At 41.8% G+C, this 19,397-nt stretch overlaps 1 protein-coding gene across 1 annotated transcript in view; it reads right to left on the reverse strand.

Moving 5' to 3' along the window:
- PRPH2 (peripherin 2) overlaps positions 1-15,700 on the reverse strand; it is a 33,353-nt gene extending 17,653 nt beyond the window's left edge. Inside the window, exon 1 of the mRNA XM_044005483.1 lies at positions 14,653-15,700. Within this exon, the coding sequence (XP_043861418.1) occupies positions 14,653-15,233 (581 nt within the window). The 5' untranslated portion in view covers positions 15,234-15,700. The remainder of the gene's footprint in view (positions 1-14,652) is intronic.
- Between the last annotated feature and the right edge of the window lie 3,697 nt (positions 15,701-19,397).

Raw genomic sequence — 19,397 nt, forward strand, 5'->3', positions numbered from 1 at the left:
TCTTTTATTAGAATGAGAGTTCCCTAAGGGCAGGTCAGAAAGCCCAGTGTTACTCTTGCTACATCCACCTTAGTGTCAAGCACAGGGTTGTGTAAGGAGGTTGGAGAGACGGGAAGTTCATGGTTACTCAGGCTTTTCTAAGCTTCAGCCTTGGGCCCCTCTCCTGGGGCCTCCCGTTCTCCTGAATCAGCCCATCCCCAAGCCTCACCTTGTTTGCTTGGGGGTTTGCCCTTGTTCCAATTCTGGATTAAGAGGCAGCTCATGGTCTTAATCCAAAGCCAGGCCAAGGAGATGTCAAGTCCTAGGTCACTGAGGCAGCTATTTATAACCTAAGGTATTTACTGAGCTCCAGTGATTTCCCCCTCAGATCCTTTACAAATCCCACTTTTGTGGGTGACTTCAGCTATGGGCCAGCTTCATTTGGGATTTTATATCCTGGATGCCTCATACAATGCCTGGTACGCAGTAGGCACTTAATAAATACTTGGAATATTGCATATATTTCAGACACAATCAGTATATTGGTTGATTTTGCTGACCTACATTTTTCCCCCTTTTTTATTCTTTGTTACAAAAGATGGGGGGGAGAGGTAGTTTCAGAAATCAAGGGGATGTGTCGAGGAAAAGAATAAATTTTTAATATAAAAGGGGGAAAGTCCACTTCACTGTTGTGAGGCATGTGAGACTTATGTCCTGTAAGAGAGGGCATGCAGAGTCTGTATAAGAATGAATTCCTTGGTCCAACCAACTTTCTATCAGGCAGAAAAACCAAGCTTTAATGGGGATTCATTCAACCTTTCATGCCAGGAATCAGATTTTGCCTGAATAATCACTACCATTTAGTACACAACTTTCCCTGTACACAATTTTCTCTCTCTTACCTCTGTACCTTTGTACAGGCTGTGCTCCATGCCTGGAACTTCCTCTTCACCTCTGCCTTCTAGAATCCCTTCAAGAGTCAACCCAAGTTCTACCTCCCACACAAGGCTTATTCTAATACCCTCAGTTGCTAGGACCCTCCTCCCCAATTACTTTGTGTTGAAATGACATCTATTTTGTGTTTGCTGATCTGCGTACATGACCCTCTCCTCTAAAAGAATATAAGCTCGGGGCAGCTAGGTGGCACGGTGGATAGAGCACCGGCCATGGAGTCAGGAGGACCTGAGTTCAAATCTGGCCTCAGACACTTAACACTAGCTGTGTGACCCTAGGCAAGTCACTTAACCCCAATTGCCTCACAAAAAACAAACAAACAAACAATAAAAGAATATAAGCTCTTTGAGGTCAAGGATTAGTTTTGTCTTTGCATTCCCAGGTCAGCATCTAGCCCACCGTAGAGCCTTGATAAATGCCTCTTGAATGAATGAATGAATAAATGTTTGTTGATAGGTATTTATTTATTGAATACCTACTGGATATAAAGTCCTATGTAGAGTATCACAAAGGTGCATACAGCAGAGGGAAGAACTATGATCTCCCTCTTCATGGAGCTCCCACTATGATGGAGTTATATGCATAGTCTTTGTCCTCAGGGAGCATCCAGTCTGACTGAGGAGACATAATATTAAGAACACCTACAAATGCATATCATCGAATACAAAACCAAACCAAACCAAACATCAAAAAGTATTGTTTTTGAATTGGAAATTGAGGGGATGCCCATCACTGGGGAATGGCTAAATAGGTGTGGCATATGATTATGATGGAATACTATTGCACCAATAGAAATTACAAGAAAGATGGTTTCAGAAAAACTTTAGAAGATTTAGATGAACTGATACAAAATGAAGTGAACAGAACCAGGAGAACATTATACATAGTAACAACAGTATTGAAATGATGATAAACTGTGAAAGACTTGGCTACTCTTAGCAATATGATGATCCACGCCAACCCCAAAGGACTCATGATGAAAAATATTATCAATATCTAAACAAAGAACTGATAAACTCTGAGGGCTGATCAAAGCATATTTTTTTCACTTTTTGAATTTTGCTTGCTTTTTTTGCAACATTCCTAAAATAGAAATGTTTTACATAACTTCACATGTATAATTTATCTTATTGTTTGCCTTCTCTATGAGCAGGAGAGGAATTGGAGTTAGAAGGGACTTTAGAATTAGTGTTAATGTTTAAAATAAATGTTAATGGATAGAGCACCAGCCCTGGATTCAGGAGGACCTGAGTTCAAATCCAGGCTCAGACCCTTGACACTTACTAGCTGTGTGACCCTGGGCAAGTCACTTAACCCCAATTGCCTCACAAAAAAAAGAAAGAAATTAAATTTTATGTTCATTTTAACCTCAAAGTTCCAGGTATTTAAATTCTCCAAATTATTTTCATCATGCTCATCCTTGGGCACTGTACATTTGATCAAAGTATGAACAATGTCAATAACATATATAGAGAGATCATTTTGCAGTTTAAAAATCACTATCACACCCATTATCTCATTTGATCCTGCCCACAGCAACCCTATAAGGGGTGGGTAAGGCAAAGAATGAAGATCAGAGAAGTTAATTGACTTGCCCCAAATCACACAGTCAATGATAGAGCTGGAACTTGAACCCATGTTTTTCTAGTCTCATTCTAGTGTTTTCTCCACTAATTCCCACTGCTTCTCTAATCGGTGTATTCACATAAATTTGTTCATCAAGTTAGCCAGTTGATCTGTTGGGCCTCAGGTGGATCAAACACATAAAATGTTAAGTGTTACAGGTGAGAGTGGTATAGGGTAGGGTAGGGAGGAGCCTGACACAGAACAAACCAAGGGTTCAAGGGATAAGTAGGCATAGGGTGATGAGATTTCCAAAATGAGTACTTGGGATGGCAGGAGAGATGGCATTGAAGGAAACATGAGCCACTTTGCTTTGCTTGTGTGTGTGTGTGTGTGTGTGTGTGTGTGTGTGTGTGTATACACACAAGTGTGCACACTCACAAACATTACTGGAGGCTGGGGGAGATATGTGCCATCACAGTTTGCCAGATCTTGGTTTTTCTAAGTAATGCCAACTCTGAATAGTATATAGTCATGTGAAATGAAAATAATGTCATTTGGACCAATGTACTCCCAAAAAATATCCTTTCTCTAACCAAGAACTACCCACAAAAAACAAAATAGACTAAGGTCATTATCTGAATGATTTGAAAGATCCTTGACTTGAGAGGAGTTGTGGGTTCTAATGCTGGCTCCTCCACCAAGGAGTTACATAAACTTGGGAAAGTCACTTCAATTCTCTCTATTTCTTCACTTGGAAAATGGAGGAATTGGACTCAATGATATCTCTAAGATTCTTTTTAAAATGAAATTTTATGTTATTGTGGGTTAAAAATCTTCTCCCTCAGGGGCAGCTAGGTGGTGTAGTGGATAAAGCACCGGCCCTGGATTCAGGAGTACCTGAGTTCAAATCCAGCCTCAGACACTTTACACTTACTAGCTGTGTGACCCCGGGCAAGTCACTTAACCCCATGGCCCTGCGCAAAAAAAAAAAAAAAATCTTCTCCCTCTCATCTTTCCTTCCCCCACTAATTGAGAAGGCAAGAAAAACAAAACCTATTACAAACATGTATAGTCATAAAAACAAATTCCTGTATTAGGTAAAAAATAAGTGGAGAGAAAAGAAAGGAAAGGAAAGAGAAAAGAAGAAAATGAGAAAAGATGCTTCAATCTGTACTCTAAGGCCATCACCTCTCTATCTGGAGGAGGGTAGCACATTTCATCATGAGTCTTCTGGAATTTTGTTGCTCAGAGTTCCTAAGTCTTTCAAAGTTATTTGTCTTTACACCATTGCTATTATTGTATAAATTTTTCTCCTAGTTCTGCTCACTTCACTTTGTATCTGTTCATATGAGTCTTCCCAGGTTTTTCTGAAATCCTCCTTTTTTAATCCTAACATTCCATCATTAGACAGAGGGTTCTCAACCACTAGAAGACCTCTAAGTTGGCAGCCATCTCTATGTCCTTCTCCCCATCACATTCTTACCTGGGTTGTTGAAAACCATCCCAACTGGGTCTCTCAAGTATGTACGGCCATTTAGTATAGCTTGTTAGAAAACAGTACTGCAGAGGTTCAAGTCATGAGTTTAGTCCCTACCCCCTCCACCATTTGATAGCATTACTAACGGGAAGAAAAACCACCAGAAACAGCCCTTTCTCCCCAATCAGGAGGTCACTTCTCACTGAAAGACTCAGAATTGATGCTTGTACTAGATTATAACCACCTTGTTACTATAAAATCCTGGGGAAAAAATCATAACTTACTTTTGTTTCATAACATCTTCCATGCCCAGCCCAGCATTGTGGACATAATAGATCTTGTTCTTGTTTTAAAAAAAATAACTGATGTTTCTATAGAACTTTAAGTTTTGCAAAGTACTCTTCTCACTATAACCCAGTGAGGTGGGTAGTAAGGTTTGTAAAGCACTTTACAAATATTATCTCATTTGATCCTCACAACAACACTGGGAGGTAGGTGCTATTATTATTGTCTCCATTTTACAGATGAGGAAACTGAAGCTAACAAGTTAAGTGACTTATCTAGGATCTTACAGCTAAGTATCTAAGGCCAGATTTGAACTTAAGTCCTTGTGACTCCATGACCAGCGCTCTGTCCATCGTGCCACCTAGCTGCCTCACTAGGAATGAAAATGTTACTAATCCTGTTTTAACTTATTATTTTTTTTTTTTTGCGGGGCAATGAGTGTTAAGTGACTTGCCCAGGGTCACACAGCTAGTAAGTGTCAAGTGTCTGAGTCCGGATTTGAACTCAGGTCCTCCTGAATCCAGGGCCGGTGTTTTATCCACTATGCCACCTAGCTGCCCCCTACTAATCCTGTTTTACAGATAAGGAAAACTAAGGTTCAGGGGCTTTGAAGATAATAGTATGATAATAATGGGCTCTAGAGCTAGAAGGGAACAAAAGTGGAACACGCAGAAGGCACACAGATTTAGAGCTGGAAGGGACCTTAGAGGCCAACTGGTCCAATCCTTTCATTATTCAGATATGGAAAATGAAGCTCAGAGAATTTAAGGGGCCGGTCCAAGGTTATGCAGGTAGTAGATTTGATTCCAGGTCTTCTTTGACTATGCCAAAACCAGTTCCATTTTCACTGCTTCATGAACAACTTACCCAAACTCACAGTTAAGAAGAGTCAGGGAGCAGCTAGGTGGCACAGCGGATAAAGCACTGGCCCTCAATTCAGGAGGACCTGAGTTCAAATCCGGTCTCAGACACTCGACACTTACTAGTTGTGTGACCTTGGGCAAGTCACTTAACCCTCATTGCCCCGCCCAAAAAAAAAAAAGGTCAAAGCCAGTAGAAAACCTAAGTTCCCCATCTTGGATCCAGTTGTCCTCTCTACTGAGCTATGCTGGTTACTTGTGGAAGGAAAGCAAATAAATGGAGGCAGGACAAGGACCATGGTATATAAGATGGTAAGAATTTAGAATTTACTCCCTAATAGTGGAAGGACATCTAGATTGGAAGCCAGAGGACCAAGGTCCGAATTCCAACTCTGCTATTTACAACCTCTATGACCTTTGGCAAGTCATATAACCTCTTTGGGCCTCAGTTTCCCCATCTGTAAAGTGATGGGCTGGACCAGATGGCCTCTAAGGTCCCTTCCACCTCTAAATCCATGATTCTTTTGTGTGTTTCACTTGTGTCTTTGTATTCCTGGTTTCTAGCAGTTCCTGGTCCATGGTAGGCACTTAATTAATACGTGCTGATTAATTGATTGATTCATCTACTCTGATTCTGACAGAAGAATTGGCATACTCTGAAATAACCCTGATTATTTGGGATTTAAATATGACTATAAATCATGGGCCTCCCCTAAAGTCCCCACCATCACCCTGAAGGCCTCTTAAAGAGGCAGTAAGCATAGTGGACCAAGGGCTGGACTTGGAGTCAGGAAGACCAGGGTTCAAACCCCACCTCTGACACTTACTGGCCTTGTGACACTAGACAAGTCACTTAACCTCCCTGAGTCTCAGTTTCCTCATCTGTAAAATGAGGGGTTGTACTAGAAAGTCCCTTCCAGCTCTAAATATACAATCCCAGGACCCCATATTCTCAAAGTCTGTGCCAGGTGACCACTAGCCCCTGAAAGACTTGAAGGAAAGGCTTAGGAATGGACTACATCTGCAGTCTAAAGACCAACCTAAATATTATTAATGCATTATAATGCTATCTCCCCACAATGTCCCGAAGCCCCGCTGTGACACTAAGCTCATAACATTGTTCTCAGGGAACTCACTGCCCCTAACATTGTTATTGTGTCACCAAGGCATCACATTTGGTGGGTATAAAGCATGGACAGGCTCATCATCAGAAGGCCGATGACAACAGGAGATGACATTTTGGGGATCCCAGTCTACCAAAGTGTGGAGAGAGTGCTTAGAATCTGCCCATCTGCCTCAGGACAGTGGAGGGAATATCCACAAAGGAGAAATCACAGATACCTGAATATTAAATAGTAAATTATCAAACTATTAAATAGATCATTGACACTCCTGTCCTCGGGGACACTGCCTATCCTCCATTATTTATTTTTATTTTTATTTTTGTGAGGCAATTGGGGTTAAGTGACTTGCCCAGGGTCACACGGCTAGTGTTAAGTGTCTGAGGCTGAATTTGAACTCAGGTCCTCCTGACTCCAGGGCCAGCTCTCTATCCACTGCACCACCTAGCTGCCCCTGTCCTCCATTATTTAGAGACTCTTTCTTCACAGTGATCTCTTCAGGCCCAGCTGCCTTAAGGCCATATTGCTGCTTGGTAGCTTTTCCCCCAAACAAGGATAGTGGCAAGAAGTGGGGGGAAAACCCTCAACCTAATATAGGCTGCTGGTTTCAGTAAGAATTTGGTAGTAAAGTATGGGCTTGTTTTGGTGGTGGTGGTGGTGGTAGTGCTTGTCCAAACCTATGCAGGGAATTCCTGGGGAGAAACTCCTACCAATGTAAATCAATCAATCAATAGGTAGTTATTAAGTGCCTACTATGTGTTGGGCACTGGGCTAGGAGCCAGAAACATAAAGATGAAAAGTAAATAGTCCTTGACCTCAAGTATCTCACTTTCTATCATGGGTGATGACCTATGCAAAAATAATAAGAAATAAGGGCCCTGACTTGTGACTCATAAGCAGATTGATGGTGCAATAAATAGAGAATGCAGGGCCTAGAGTCAGGAAGACATGAGTTCAAATCCAAACTCAGACACTTATTAGCTGTGTGACTCTGAGCAAGTCACTTCACCTCTGTCTGCCTCAGTTTCCTCTTCTGTAAAATGGGGATCGTAATAGCACCTACCTCCCAGGGGTGTTGTGAGGATCAAATGAGATGATAATAGTAAATCTCTTTGGCACAGTGCCTGGTGTACAATAAGCATCTTATAAATGTTAGCTATTATTATTTCACTGGTAACAGGAACTTTAGGGGAGGACACTCCCTCTATGATCACAGATGGGCATCTTCTTTGAAATTTGACTTTAAGGACTTGCCTAGAGTACTAAGAGGTGAAGGGACTCTCCAAAGCTCACCCCATATAGGTCAGAGGCAGACCTCCCCAGGCTCTCTGTCCACTATCCCTACAAACCCTCTTGGTGGTGATCAGAGAGCAGCTTCTAAATGCATCAAAAGAGTGAGGTCATCCTACTGCTGAGAACAGTAAAATTTCACAGCATTTATATAGTCCTTTCAGTTTAACAAGTACTTTCCAAATGTTATCTCATTTGATATTACCCTCTAATAACATTACTCTTTTTAATTTTTTTGGTGGGGCAATGAGGGTTAAGTGACTTGCCCAGGGTTGCACAGCTAGTAAGTGTCAAGTGTCTGTGGCTGGATTTGAACTCAGGTCCTCCTGAATCCAGGGCTGGTGCTTTATCCACTGAGCCACCTAGTTGCCCCCAACATTACTCTTAAAATGGTATCCTCAAAAGCCATGGCATCCACACAAAAACCATGATTTTTAAAAATTATTTTAAAAGATGAATCAATCAATTCATCAACACGTATTAATTAAGTGCCTACCATGGACCAGGAACTGCTAGAAACCAGGAATACAAAGACACAAGTGAAACACACAAAAGAATCATGGATTTAGAGCTGGAAGGGACCTTAGAGGCCATCTGGTCCAGCCCATCACTTTACAGATGGGGAAACTGAGGCCCAAAGAAGTTATATGACTTGCCGAAGGTCAAGTGGTATGTTATAATTACTTGTGCCCTGCTAGACAATAATCTACATGAGAGCAGGAACTTAGTCTTATTCATCTTCATAATTTCCTAAAAGGATTCTAAGGGGTGTGGAAAGGGTTCTGTACATAGTAGGCATTTAATTTTTTTTCATGGAAACTACAAAGATTTCATGAAGCTGACCTTACTTGCCTTTAATCCGACACTATTGTAACAAGTCCACTAAACACCCACTGATAGGTTTGTGCAGAGCAGGAACCAGGACAAGGAAACTGGGCTTTGTTTCAGGGTGCTGACAGTCTGAGGGGGCATATCTTTCCTACACTCTACCAACCTCATGCCTCGTGATCAGCTTCCCACCATCCCTGACCTGTGCAAGCATCAACCACTTCCTTGCCTAGCCCCAGGCTGCTTCCTCAAGGGTCCTATCATCTTAGTGTACCTCTCCTATGTACCTGCCCTACTAGAGACCCACACACACACCTGCCACCTCCCACAACCTCTTGGAGGATTGGAGTTGGTAGAATGTTATAGGTATACAGGCCGGCCCTGTAGTTGGGCCACCCCATTTCTCAGGATTGCTGTAGCTAGCCTTTATAGACTGAAGTACATGCACCATGCCTTTTATAGAAGATCATAAGGATCATAGCGCTTGAACTGGAAGGTACCTCAGAGGCCCACCAATCCAAACCTCATTTTACAGATGAAGAAATTGAGGCATTGGGAAAGTGATTTGCCCAAGGTCAAACGAATGGTAAAAGTGCAAGGTAAGATCAGTGTTGGGACATTCTTCCCAAGGTGAGATGCAGATGCCTTCCCACATTCCAGGTGTGCTTTCCATGACCTCATCCCATGATGCTCCCTTCACCCTTCGGTCTTCCCACATATGGTCTCCTTAGGGTGTATTCCCATGAGGGCTTATTTGGGATATCTATCTCCCCATCATGACCATATCAGAGCAATTCTCTCCCTGGATCCAAGGGATCTCCCCAAGTCTTCTCCGCCCTCTTCAGCTAAATTTAAGCCATGTTCTAAAATTCCTGATTGCTTCTTTGTTGCCACAAGTCCATTTGGGGTTAAGGGGCCAAGCATCACCCTCTTTAAGAATACAGAGCAGAGGGGAAGCTAGATGGTGCAGTGGATAGAGCACCGGCCCTGGAGTCAGGAGGACCTGAGTTCAAATCCAGCCTCAGACATTTAACACTTACTAGCTGTGTGACCCTGGGCAAGTCACTTAACCCCAATTGCCTCACTAAAAAAAAAAAAGAAAAAAAAAAAAAAAAGAATACAGAGCAGAAACAACCGTGGGCAGGCATAATATTGCCCTGATAGATATTGTTTAACAAAAATATCATTAATGCATTATAATGGAATCCCACCATTTTGTCATGAACCCATCCTATGACACTATGTTCATAACATTGTTCTTGTAGAACTCACTGCCCCCTCTAAGGTTGTTTCATATGACCATATGTTTCTGTCAAACCAAAAAAACATTTGGTGGGGTAATACTACAACACTTAGAAACACAAGATAGAAGGGGGAAGGGGACCCACATGTACAAAAATATTTATAGCTGCTCTTTACGTGGTGGCAAGGAATTGGAAGTTGAGGGGGTGCCCATCAATTGGGGAATGGCTGGACAAGTTGTGGTATATGAATACAATGGAATACTATTGTGCTGTAAGAAATGATGAGCAGGAAGAGTTCAGAGAAACCTGGAGGGTCTTACGTGAGCTGATGATGAGTGAGATGAGCAGAACCAGAAGAACATTGTACACAGTATCATCAACATTGAGTGTTGACCTACTGTGATGGACTAGATTCTTCTCACCAATGCAATGGTACAGAAGAGTTCCAGGGAACTCATGATAGAAGAGGATCTCCAAATCCAAGAAAAAAAAAGAAAGAAAGAACTGTGGAGTATAGATGCTGATTGAACCATATTACTTCTTTTGTTTTGGGTGCTGTTGTTGTTTTTTCTATTTTGAGGTTTTGCATCACTGCTCTGATTCTTTCTCTTGTAACAGGATTAATGCAGAAATAGGATTAATGTTATTATGTGTATATATATGTGTGTGTATATATATATATCTATATGTATATGTATAGAGATATATAGATATAACCTATATCAGATTACCTGCTGTCTAGGGGAGGGGGGGAGGGAGGGGAGGGAGGGAGAAAAATCTGAAATTGTAAAGCATGTATAAACAAAAGTTGAGAACTATCTTTACATGTAACGGAAAAAATAAAATATCTCATAAAAAAAAAAAAGAAACACAAGATAGACATGCACTTGTGGAAGGAGCAGTCACAGAGGCTATGGAAAGGACAAAGCAGAGAATGCCAGAGAAACTCAAACAGGCCTGTACTAACAGGCATAAATGAGAGAGACAGAGACAGAGACAGAAAGAGAAAGCAAGAAAGAGAGAGAAAGAGACAGAGAAAGAACAAGAAGCAAAGACAGACAATGAAAAAGAAAGAGACAGAGACAGAGAGAAAGAGAAAGAAGCAGAGACAGAGTCAAGGAGAGAGACAGAGACAGAAAGAGAAACAAGGAGAGACTGAGATAGAAAGAGAAAGAAATGGAAACAGAGAGACAAAAGACAGAGAGAAAGACAAAGACAAAGACAGAGACAGAGAAAGAGCATGAAACAGAGACAGAGAGATAAAGAGAAAGAAGCAGAGACAGAGATAGAGACAAAGACTGAGAGACAGAATCAGAGAGAAACAGGCAGAGACAGAGAGAGAAAGAGAAAGAAGCAGACACAGAGAGACACAGACAGAGACAGAGAAAGAGCAAGAAGCAGAGACCGACAAAGACAGAAAGAGAAAGACAGAGAGACTGAGAGAAAGAGAAAGAAGCAGAGAGACAGAGCAAGAAACAGAGATGGAGACTGAGACAGACAAAGACAGAGAGAAAGAAAGAGAAAAAGAGACAGAGACAGAAATGAAGAAATCTTTTTTGTTCCAAAGCTGGGATTTTGTCAGTATAGGGACCTCCTGATAAGGAAATCCCCGTCCGCTAATGTGTATCTACAACTGTTGTACATCAGAGAATAAATACTACAGAATTGACTGAAACACTGAGAATTTTGAGAGACTTGTCCAGAATCAGTGTGTATCAGAGGTGGGACTTTTCCCCAGGCCTTTCTACCCCCAAAGCTGACTCTCTCTCCACCACACTACTTGTAACTAAGCATAGAATAAAGCAGTCTATACATGGTGCCTATAGCACAATGTTGCCTGGAAGCATCCAGTTCCTCAGGGCAAAATTGAGGCTTGGAGAAAGCCCTACTTTGCTCCCTCTGGAAATGGGCTTTAGGAATTGTCTGGAGAGGAGGTGAATCCAAGTGCTGGGCTTTCTGTGGACATGTGGACTCTCACAGGACAAAACCAGCAGCCATCTGCTGCTTCTCCTGCCCAGGAAGACCTGGGTTTCAGACTAGCCTCTGACCCATGTTGTTTACATGACCCTGGGCAAATAGCTTAAGTCTCAGTGGTCCTGGTTGATTCTTCAAAATTCTAAATTACAGTTAAGGTGCCGATCTGCATCAATGGAGGAGGTCTCCTCTCTGGAAGGGCACTACACTGGTGAAATCACAGATCCAAACAAAAATCATTATTATAATTCTCAATCGCAAATTAGAAAATATAAACTATATTATATATACTACATATGTAATAGTTACATAATAGATGTAAAACACTTTGCAAAACTTAAAGCGTTTCTGGCCTCACACCCATGCTAGGAGAATGGGAGAGAAGTTTAAATAATGCTACCTGTTACTGTACACAAGAACATATACACTCACATAGATACACACACACACACACACACACACACACACACACTGCCCCCTAAGTATGAAGGACAGAAGGGCTTATGGTCCCCTCCTCCAATAGGGATTTACATCTGTAATCCCCATGCAAGGAGAAAACCAAATCCTCCCACAATGACCTTCAGCCTCAATTTCTTCCAGTTTCAGGTGTAGTCAGGTAGGCAAGCCCTCTGGGGTTCCGGAGATGTTCAGGTTCATTGTCTACTAGGAAGAAAGACACTTTAGGGATGACTTAATCCAAACCTTTTATTTTACAGAAAGGGAAACCGAGGAAAGGGACTAGGAATTCTAACCTGTTTAAAGCTGGGGTAGCTCATAGAGATGTCTAAGCCAAACTTTTTATTTCAGATGCCTGGATGTGGAATCAGCAAGACCTAGGTTCAAATCCTGCCTCAGACACTCACTCGTGTGATTGTGGGGAACTCAATCTCTCTAAACCCCAATTTCCTCATCTGTAAAATGAAAAGAATAATAGCACCTACTTCACAGGGTTGTTGTGAGAAACATATGAAACAAAGGCTTATTGTGAAATAAAGGAATGAAATAAATATGAAATAAAGGAGATGAAACAGACCTTCAATCACCAAAAAAAGTTAGCTATTATTAGCTAATCTAGTTCATAGATTTAGAGCTGAAGGAGATCATCCAGCTCAGAGACTCTTAACCTGGGGTATGTGGGTAAATTTTAGAGGGTCTGTGAATGTGGCTGGTTGCGGGGGGGGGGGGGGGGGGAGAAATTACATTTTTATTTCAATATAATTGGTTTCCATTGTAATCCTTTTTATTTTTTTTTGTGTGCTTTAAACCATTATCCTGAGGTCCCTAGGCTTCACAAGACCTCCCAAAGAGTGATGACCCAAAAAAAGTGAAGGACCCCTGATGTAATCCAACCCCCTCATTTTACAGATGAGGAAACTGAGGCCCACAGAGGTTAACTGACCTGCCCAAGTTCACACAGTGCTGGAGCTGGGATCTGACTCCAAATGTATTTGATTCTTTTCATCCTACTGAGCTAGAAGTTATCTGGGCCCAGGGTGAAAATACAGTAACGGGGTCTCAGAAATTGTTTTGGGTAACATGGAAATGTGACGGTGGGCAGGAGCAAGTCTTGCTGCTAGGACCCAGACATCTCCAATGGGACAATGCCTCTGTGTGGCTCTGCCTAACTCTCTCCAGTGCGAACGACTTATTAGCTCCTCATATAACACTGGAACGTCTGTAAGGTTGCCCCACTACACCATGAGCCCTAAGCCAACCTGGTCACTTGATGAAAGAGGGACCAGCAGGTGGGTAACTCGGTGTTATCACTTGAAGAACATATTTGCTCAGTGTCTGCTCCTATAATGTCAACTATAAGTGCAAGAGAGGGAGTTTTGTCTCTTTTCCTTTCATGTCCATTCCAGCCAGGGTCTTCCCTCTGAATCTCTTCTTTGGAAATGATCTTCAGTTAGCTTATGAGCCATACAAAAAAATCAGTGGAGACTTAAGCTGGAATTTCCCTGGATGTGCCATTCATCCTATTCACCAGATTGGTTTTGAATGGCTTTCTTTTGATATTAATTTGAACATAGCTACTGAAGGTATGGGTAGACAGTGGGCATTTGTTCAGAAAAAGGACAGGAAGACACTTGACAGAGGGCATTTTGGTTTACTATGATTACTGTATCAGAAAAGCAATGTGGTAAAATGGACCAGTCATAGAGTCAGGAAGACCTAGGCTCAAATCCTGCCTCCAATTCATATTGTTGATGTGACTCTGGGCAAGTTGATGAACCTCTGAATGCCACCAGGCAACTCTCTAGAATCATAAATTACTGCCAAGTTGATGACCTGCGTTAGTGAAAAGAATTTCCTCTCTAGGAGTTCCACTGGTGAAATCATAGATCGACATTTACTAAGTGCCTACTAGGTGCCAGGCATTGTGCTAAACCAAACAAAAAGTAGTATTATTATAATTGTTACCCATTAGTTAGAAAACATAAAGTTAATAATCCATGATTTTGTATTTATGTCAATAAACAATTATTAAGCACCTACTAAGTGCCGGTCACTGTGCAAGCATATACTTATATTTATATAGCACTTAAAAGTTGGAAAGCACTTTTCTTGTGAGGAAGACCTATATGTAAAGCAAAGTTCACCTCCTTCCTTCCTTTTTTTGTCAAAAACAACATAGAAACACTTAAGGTCTTATTTTGTTTCTGTGATTTAAAAACAAAGGGTTTCCTTGGGATGGGATGTTCTGTGGCAGAATCTTAGAAAACAAGGAATGACAGGAAAATAGAAAAGAAAATACTAGAGTTCTGGCAGGATGGAATTTCTAGATAAAGCATCCAGGTGCAAATCCATCTGGTCTGATAGCTATGGATGAATGAGTTGGGAAGGCAAATAATTTCTCAGGAAATCTGATCTGGAAATGAAAGTTTCCCTCCCAATCTGATGAAGCTGACTCAGACACTTAGTAGGTTTTCCTCCCAAAGGACTTCCACCCCAGTTATACATAGGGGCACCCTGGCTGCTTTCCTTTCTCATCTACATGGGCATGCATGTACACACACACACACACACACACACACACACACACACACACCAAGAAACCCCATGCCACTACTCACTCTTTAACTTCTTTGGAGGCAAAGTCCAGGTATCGGTTGCTGATCCACTGGACCTCAAACCAGTCCCGGAAGCCATTGTTTCCACAGCACCTGAACTCAATCTGCAACATGTCAATAGTCTTCTTCATGAAGCACCGACCTGGGGTGTCTGTGTCCCTATAGTACTTCATGCCATTCTTGAGCCCATTGGCCAGGGTACTCTCCAGGGAGCCCCTCATCAGGAAGCAAAAGAGAGAAACCAAGAAGAGGAGGACGTTGAACAGAACACAGACAATCAGGTAGGGCTTCAACCATGGCTTCCATTTGGCGTATTTTGCGGGGTCTAGAGCATCATAACAGATCTTGCCCCCAAGAGCATTGAAGATGCAAGCTAGCACTCCTACTCCGATCAGGGAGTTGGGGACAAAATGGCTCTCTGAATTGTTCATTACCTCACTTCTCTTCTTGAGCTCAACCTTGAGAAATATTCCCAGGCTGAAGAGGATGATTCCAGTCAGCACCGAAAGCCAGTTCATAAGCCAGAGCCCCTGGGCTAATTTGACCCTCTTCTTCTGGTCGAATTTGACTTTCATTAGTGCCATTTTTACTGGCTGAAGCCCAAGTGGGCTCTGGGCTCTTAAACTTGGTGAGCTTTAGAGACAAGAATTCAAGGCGTTTGGGGCTCGGCGGATGGCCCAGTCTGCAGGGAGCCCTTCTCAGGTCTGGCCATGTCTACTCCCTTATCCTAGGGCTCCGGTGAGCTCAGGAATAGGGGCATGAAATTCACAGTTCATCAAAAGCAAGTAGCATCCACTGCTGTCTCTGGAACTCCCCGTTTGAGCAAAGGAGAAACATTCTCAGTGTTGCAGATTATTAAAGTAGGATCTGCCAGAGAGGTCATCCTAATCCCTTTAATCAGACTGATCCAATTAGAAAAAGCCCTACCAGCAGCAGATGAGGAGCAGCCATGGGCGCCTTCATCTTCCTCTTTAGAGCCTCATCAGGGTCTCATTGTGGATGCTGTAGGAGCATCAGGATGGAAAATCAAATCTCATGAAGTAACAAAACAAAAAAAGCCAAATGCAGCCAACAAATTAGTCACAGGCACAGTCTGGGGGACCTTTTCTGAGGAGAGAGACTGGGCAGAGATGGTATCCTATACCACAAGGAAGGAATGGGCAGAGAGGACTACTACTAATCCTATTGGTGCCCTCTAGTGGCCAGTACTGATGGTTTAAACAGAAGTGTGGCTATTTTCCCAAGTCTAGAGTTTACTTTAGCTTATAACAGAAAGGAAAGAAGAAAATGCACACATACACACTCCATGTGCGTATCCATTTTTCATAATGTAAAAAATTACTTCCCAAGCTCCCTAAGCGAGAAAGTATCATCTTGGAGCAATGATCATCGATTTAGAGTTGTAAGTGACCTAAGAAGGCATCTAGCTGCAAATCCTGCATTTTACAGGTGAGGAAACTAAGGCCCAGAGAGAGGTTAAGTGATTTTCCCAAGGTCACATAGGTAGTGAATTACAGAAATAGGATCTGAACCTAAGTCCTCTGGTTGTGGTGTTCCTTCCCCTGTACATGCTCTCTCCAAAGCCACCACTTTCCTGACTCAGTGTCTCTGCTCACACTGTTGCCCATATTGGGAATGCCCTTCCTCTCCCTTTTGCCTATTGAATTCTTACCTATTATTGTCCTTAGCCCAAGGGGCTCCATTCCCAGAAAAGGGGCTCTGGCTCTAGGCTGAAATAGATTAGATTCAATTTTGGGGGAGCCTGACCCCAAAGAAAGGGGATTCAGCTTTTTTGTCACACTCTGGTTCATTGCAAAATATTCAAAATAAAGTCTCTGGTCTCCCCATAAGGGATTAAGAAAGACCTTCTCGGGGCAGCTAGATGGCGCAGTGGATAGAGCACCAGCCCTGGATTCAGGAGTACCTGAGTTCAAATCCGGCCTCAGACACTTAACACTTACTAGCTGTGTGACTCTGGGCAAGTCACTTAACCCCAATTGCCCCGCAAAAAAAAAAAAAAAAAAAAAAGAAAGACCGACCTTCTCAGGAGTATCCGTTAGACAATTAGACAATGGATGCTGGATAAGACAGCTATTTATTTTCTCTACCACAAATGAAGAGTTTAAAAAACACTCATAAGGACACAATAACATCCTAAAATATTTTTCAATAACCCATCACTTATTATCCCCAGGAGGTAAAGATAGCTTTGTAGGACTGCTACATGTCTCAGATGTGCATTGTCAGAGTAACTCCCAAAGATCTAGCCAGCCAATGCATTGCATATCAACCCAGGCAAGTTATTTAACCTCTCGGAGTAGGTTCATTCTTCTGGTGATTTCATTACACGGCTCTCTCTCTTGAACTGTTGTGCCTCTGCTGTTTCCCACTAGGTGTCATATCTCTAATGCCTTCTCTCTCATTCTCTGAGGCTTTTCTGCTCTCCCTTGGGTGTGTCACATTCTCGTGCTTGATGTTAGACATTGCTCCTGGCTATTGTCTCCCGGGCTTTATCCAGTTAGGGCTTCCTGCCAGCAACCTCAGCTCCAGTTTAAACTCTTATAATGACTAGGAAGCCTATCCCTGGTAGGACTGCTATTTAGTTATAGTTAAAGGCCACCACTGCCAGCCAATTGAAATCTGAATGCCACCAGGCTAAGATTATCTCTTTTCTTTTAATACTTTTGTGGGGAGCTAAAATCATAGTTCTTTTACTGAACAACTATCTGATTGTGGCTTAGACGATTCCAAGATTTCCCTCTGGCTTGGCATGAAAATGAATTTGAGTCAGAGCAAAAAGTAAGAAAATGAGGGAGGGTCATTTTCCCCATCCATCTGGTCTGTATTCCTGCTTTCATTATGAATATCATTATTTTATCTATTATGTCTTTTTTTTATTATGTCTAATCAACAAGCACCAACTATGTACCAGACACTAGGCTAAGCAGTGGGATACAAATAAAAGCAAAAACACGTTCCCAGACCTCAAGAAGCTTACATTATAATGGGAGAGACAACATGTAAATAATTAAGACATATACGAATTAAATGAAAGTTAATCTCAGAGAGCAGGGAAAGGTCCTTTGTAGAAGGTGGTATTTGAGCTCAGTCTTTTGTTTTTGTGTTTTTGGTTTTTTTGTGGGTCAATGAGGGTTAAGTGACTTGCCCAGGGTCACACAGCTAGTAAGTGTCAAGTGTCTGAGGTCGGATCCAGAGCCCGTACTTTATCCACTGCACTTGAGCTCAGTCTTGAAGGAGACTGGAGATTCTAAGAGTCAGAAGTGAGGGGACTGAGAATCTCAGGCATGGGAGATAGCTATAGTACAAATGAAGGCAGATGGGCAATGGACATGCTATATGCCAGCAAGTAAACGAATGAGGACAGTCAAATGTAAGACTAGAAAGTTAGGAAGGGTCTATGTTATTAAGAGACTTAATACAAAACAGAGCACCTTATACTTGATCCAAGAGGTAATAGCTAAAAATAAAATAAAATAACAAGATTGATCTGAAGGAACAAAAAACGTCAAGATTCTTAAGGGAAATAATAAAAAGAGTGGGAGGAAAGAGGGCGTAGCAGTACCAGTTCCCCAAAGCAGTAATCATCAAGACTATTTGGTACTGGCTAAAAAATAGAAAAACTTATCAGTAGATTGGATTAGGTACACAACATATAGAAGTAAATGAACATAGTGTTTGACAAAAATTGCTGAGAAAATTGAAAAACAGGCAGAAATTAGGTTTAGACTAAGATCTCATATCATATACTACAATAAGATTCAAATGGATACATGACCTAGATATAAAAGGTCATTTCATAAATGTTATGGGGGAAATTGGTGGGGGGGTTAGGGTAGAGGTTCTTAGGAATTTCTCTTTAAAGAATTATGCCCTCTTGCACACAAATCCAATTAGAATAAAATAATATTTTATTTAGGTGCTAGGGAAAGGAAACCAAGAGAGAAGTCTTTGGACTTCTCATGAGGAGAAGGCATGGCACAGAGGCATGGTTCTCTGAGATACCTATCTCCTCGAGCAGGAGACAGGCAAATACTTTTACAGATGGCAGTCCTATGCAGTGATCATCTGACTGTGGAAAGTTCCTTTATTGGAGGTTTTCACCCAAGGGAGGACCGTCCCCCATTGGTGGTGGCTGGGGAAAGTTGGTCGAGAGGCAGCTCCCATCTCTGTCCCCCTCAGGAGACTCAGGCAGCAGCAACACCTAATGTGCTTATCTCTCTTGCTTCAAGATGTGTCTCAAGGAGAAGACCCCTGTCAGCTGGCCAGGTTAAACTTTATTAGTCCTAACCCTGTAACAATAAATAAATTAGAAGAGCAAAGAAGGAAATGATTTTTGAAACTATGGATAAAAAAAGAGTTTATGGACAGACAAGGATTAGAGAGAGTGATAAAAAATAAAATGGATGTTTCTAATAACATGAAATTGAAGAGCTTTTAGACAAATAAAACCAATGCAGCTCTGATTATAGTGGAAACATTTAATTGGGAAAACATTTGCAGAAAGTTTCTCTGATAAAAGTCTGATCTCCAAGATATATGAGGCACTGATTTAAATATATAAGAATGATAGAAAAAAAAAGAATGATAGCCACTTCCCAAAAATAGTCAAAGAATATGAATAGACAGGGTTTTTTTGTTTTGGTGGGGGCAATGAGGGTTAAGTGACTTGCCCAGGGTCACACAGCCAGTAAGTGTCAAGTATCTGAGGCTGGATTTGAACTTAGGTC

Source organism: Dromiciops gliroides, chromosome 4 (genome assembly GCF_019393635.1).
Source record: "Dromiciops gliroides isolate mDroGli1 chromosome 4, mDroGli1.pri, whole genome shotgun sequence".
NCBI lineage: Eukaryota > Metazoa > Chordata > Mammalia > Microbiotheria > Microbiotheriidae > Dromiciops > Dromiciops gliroides.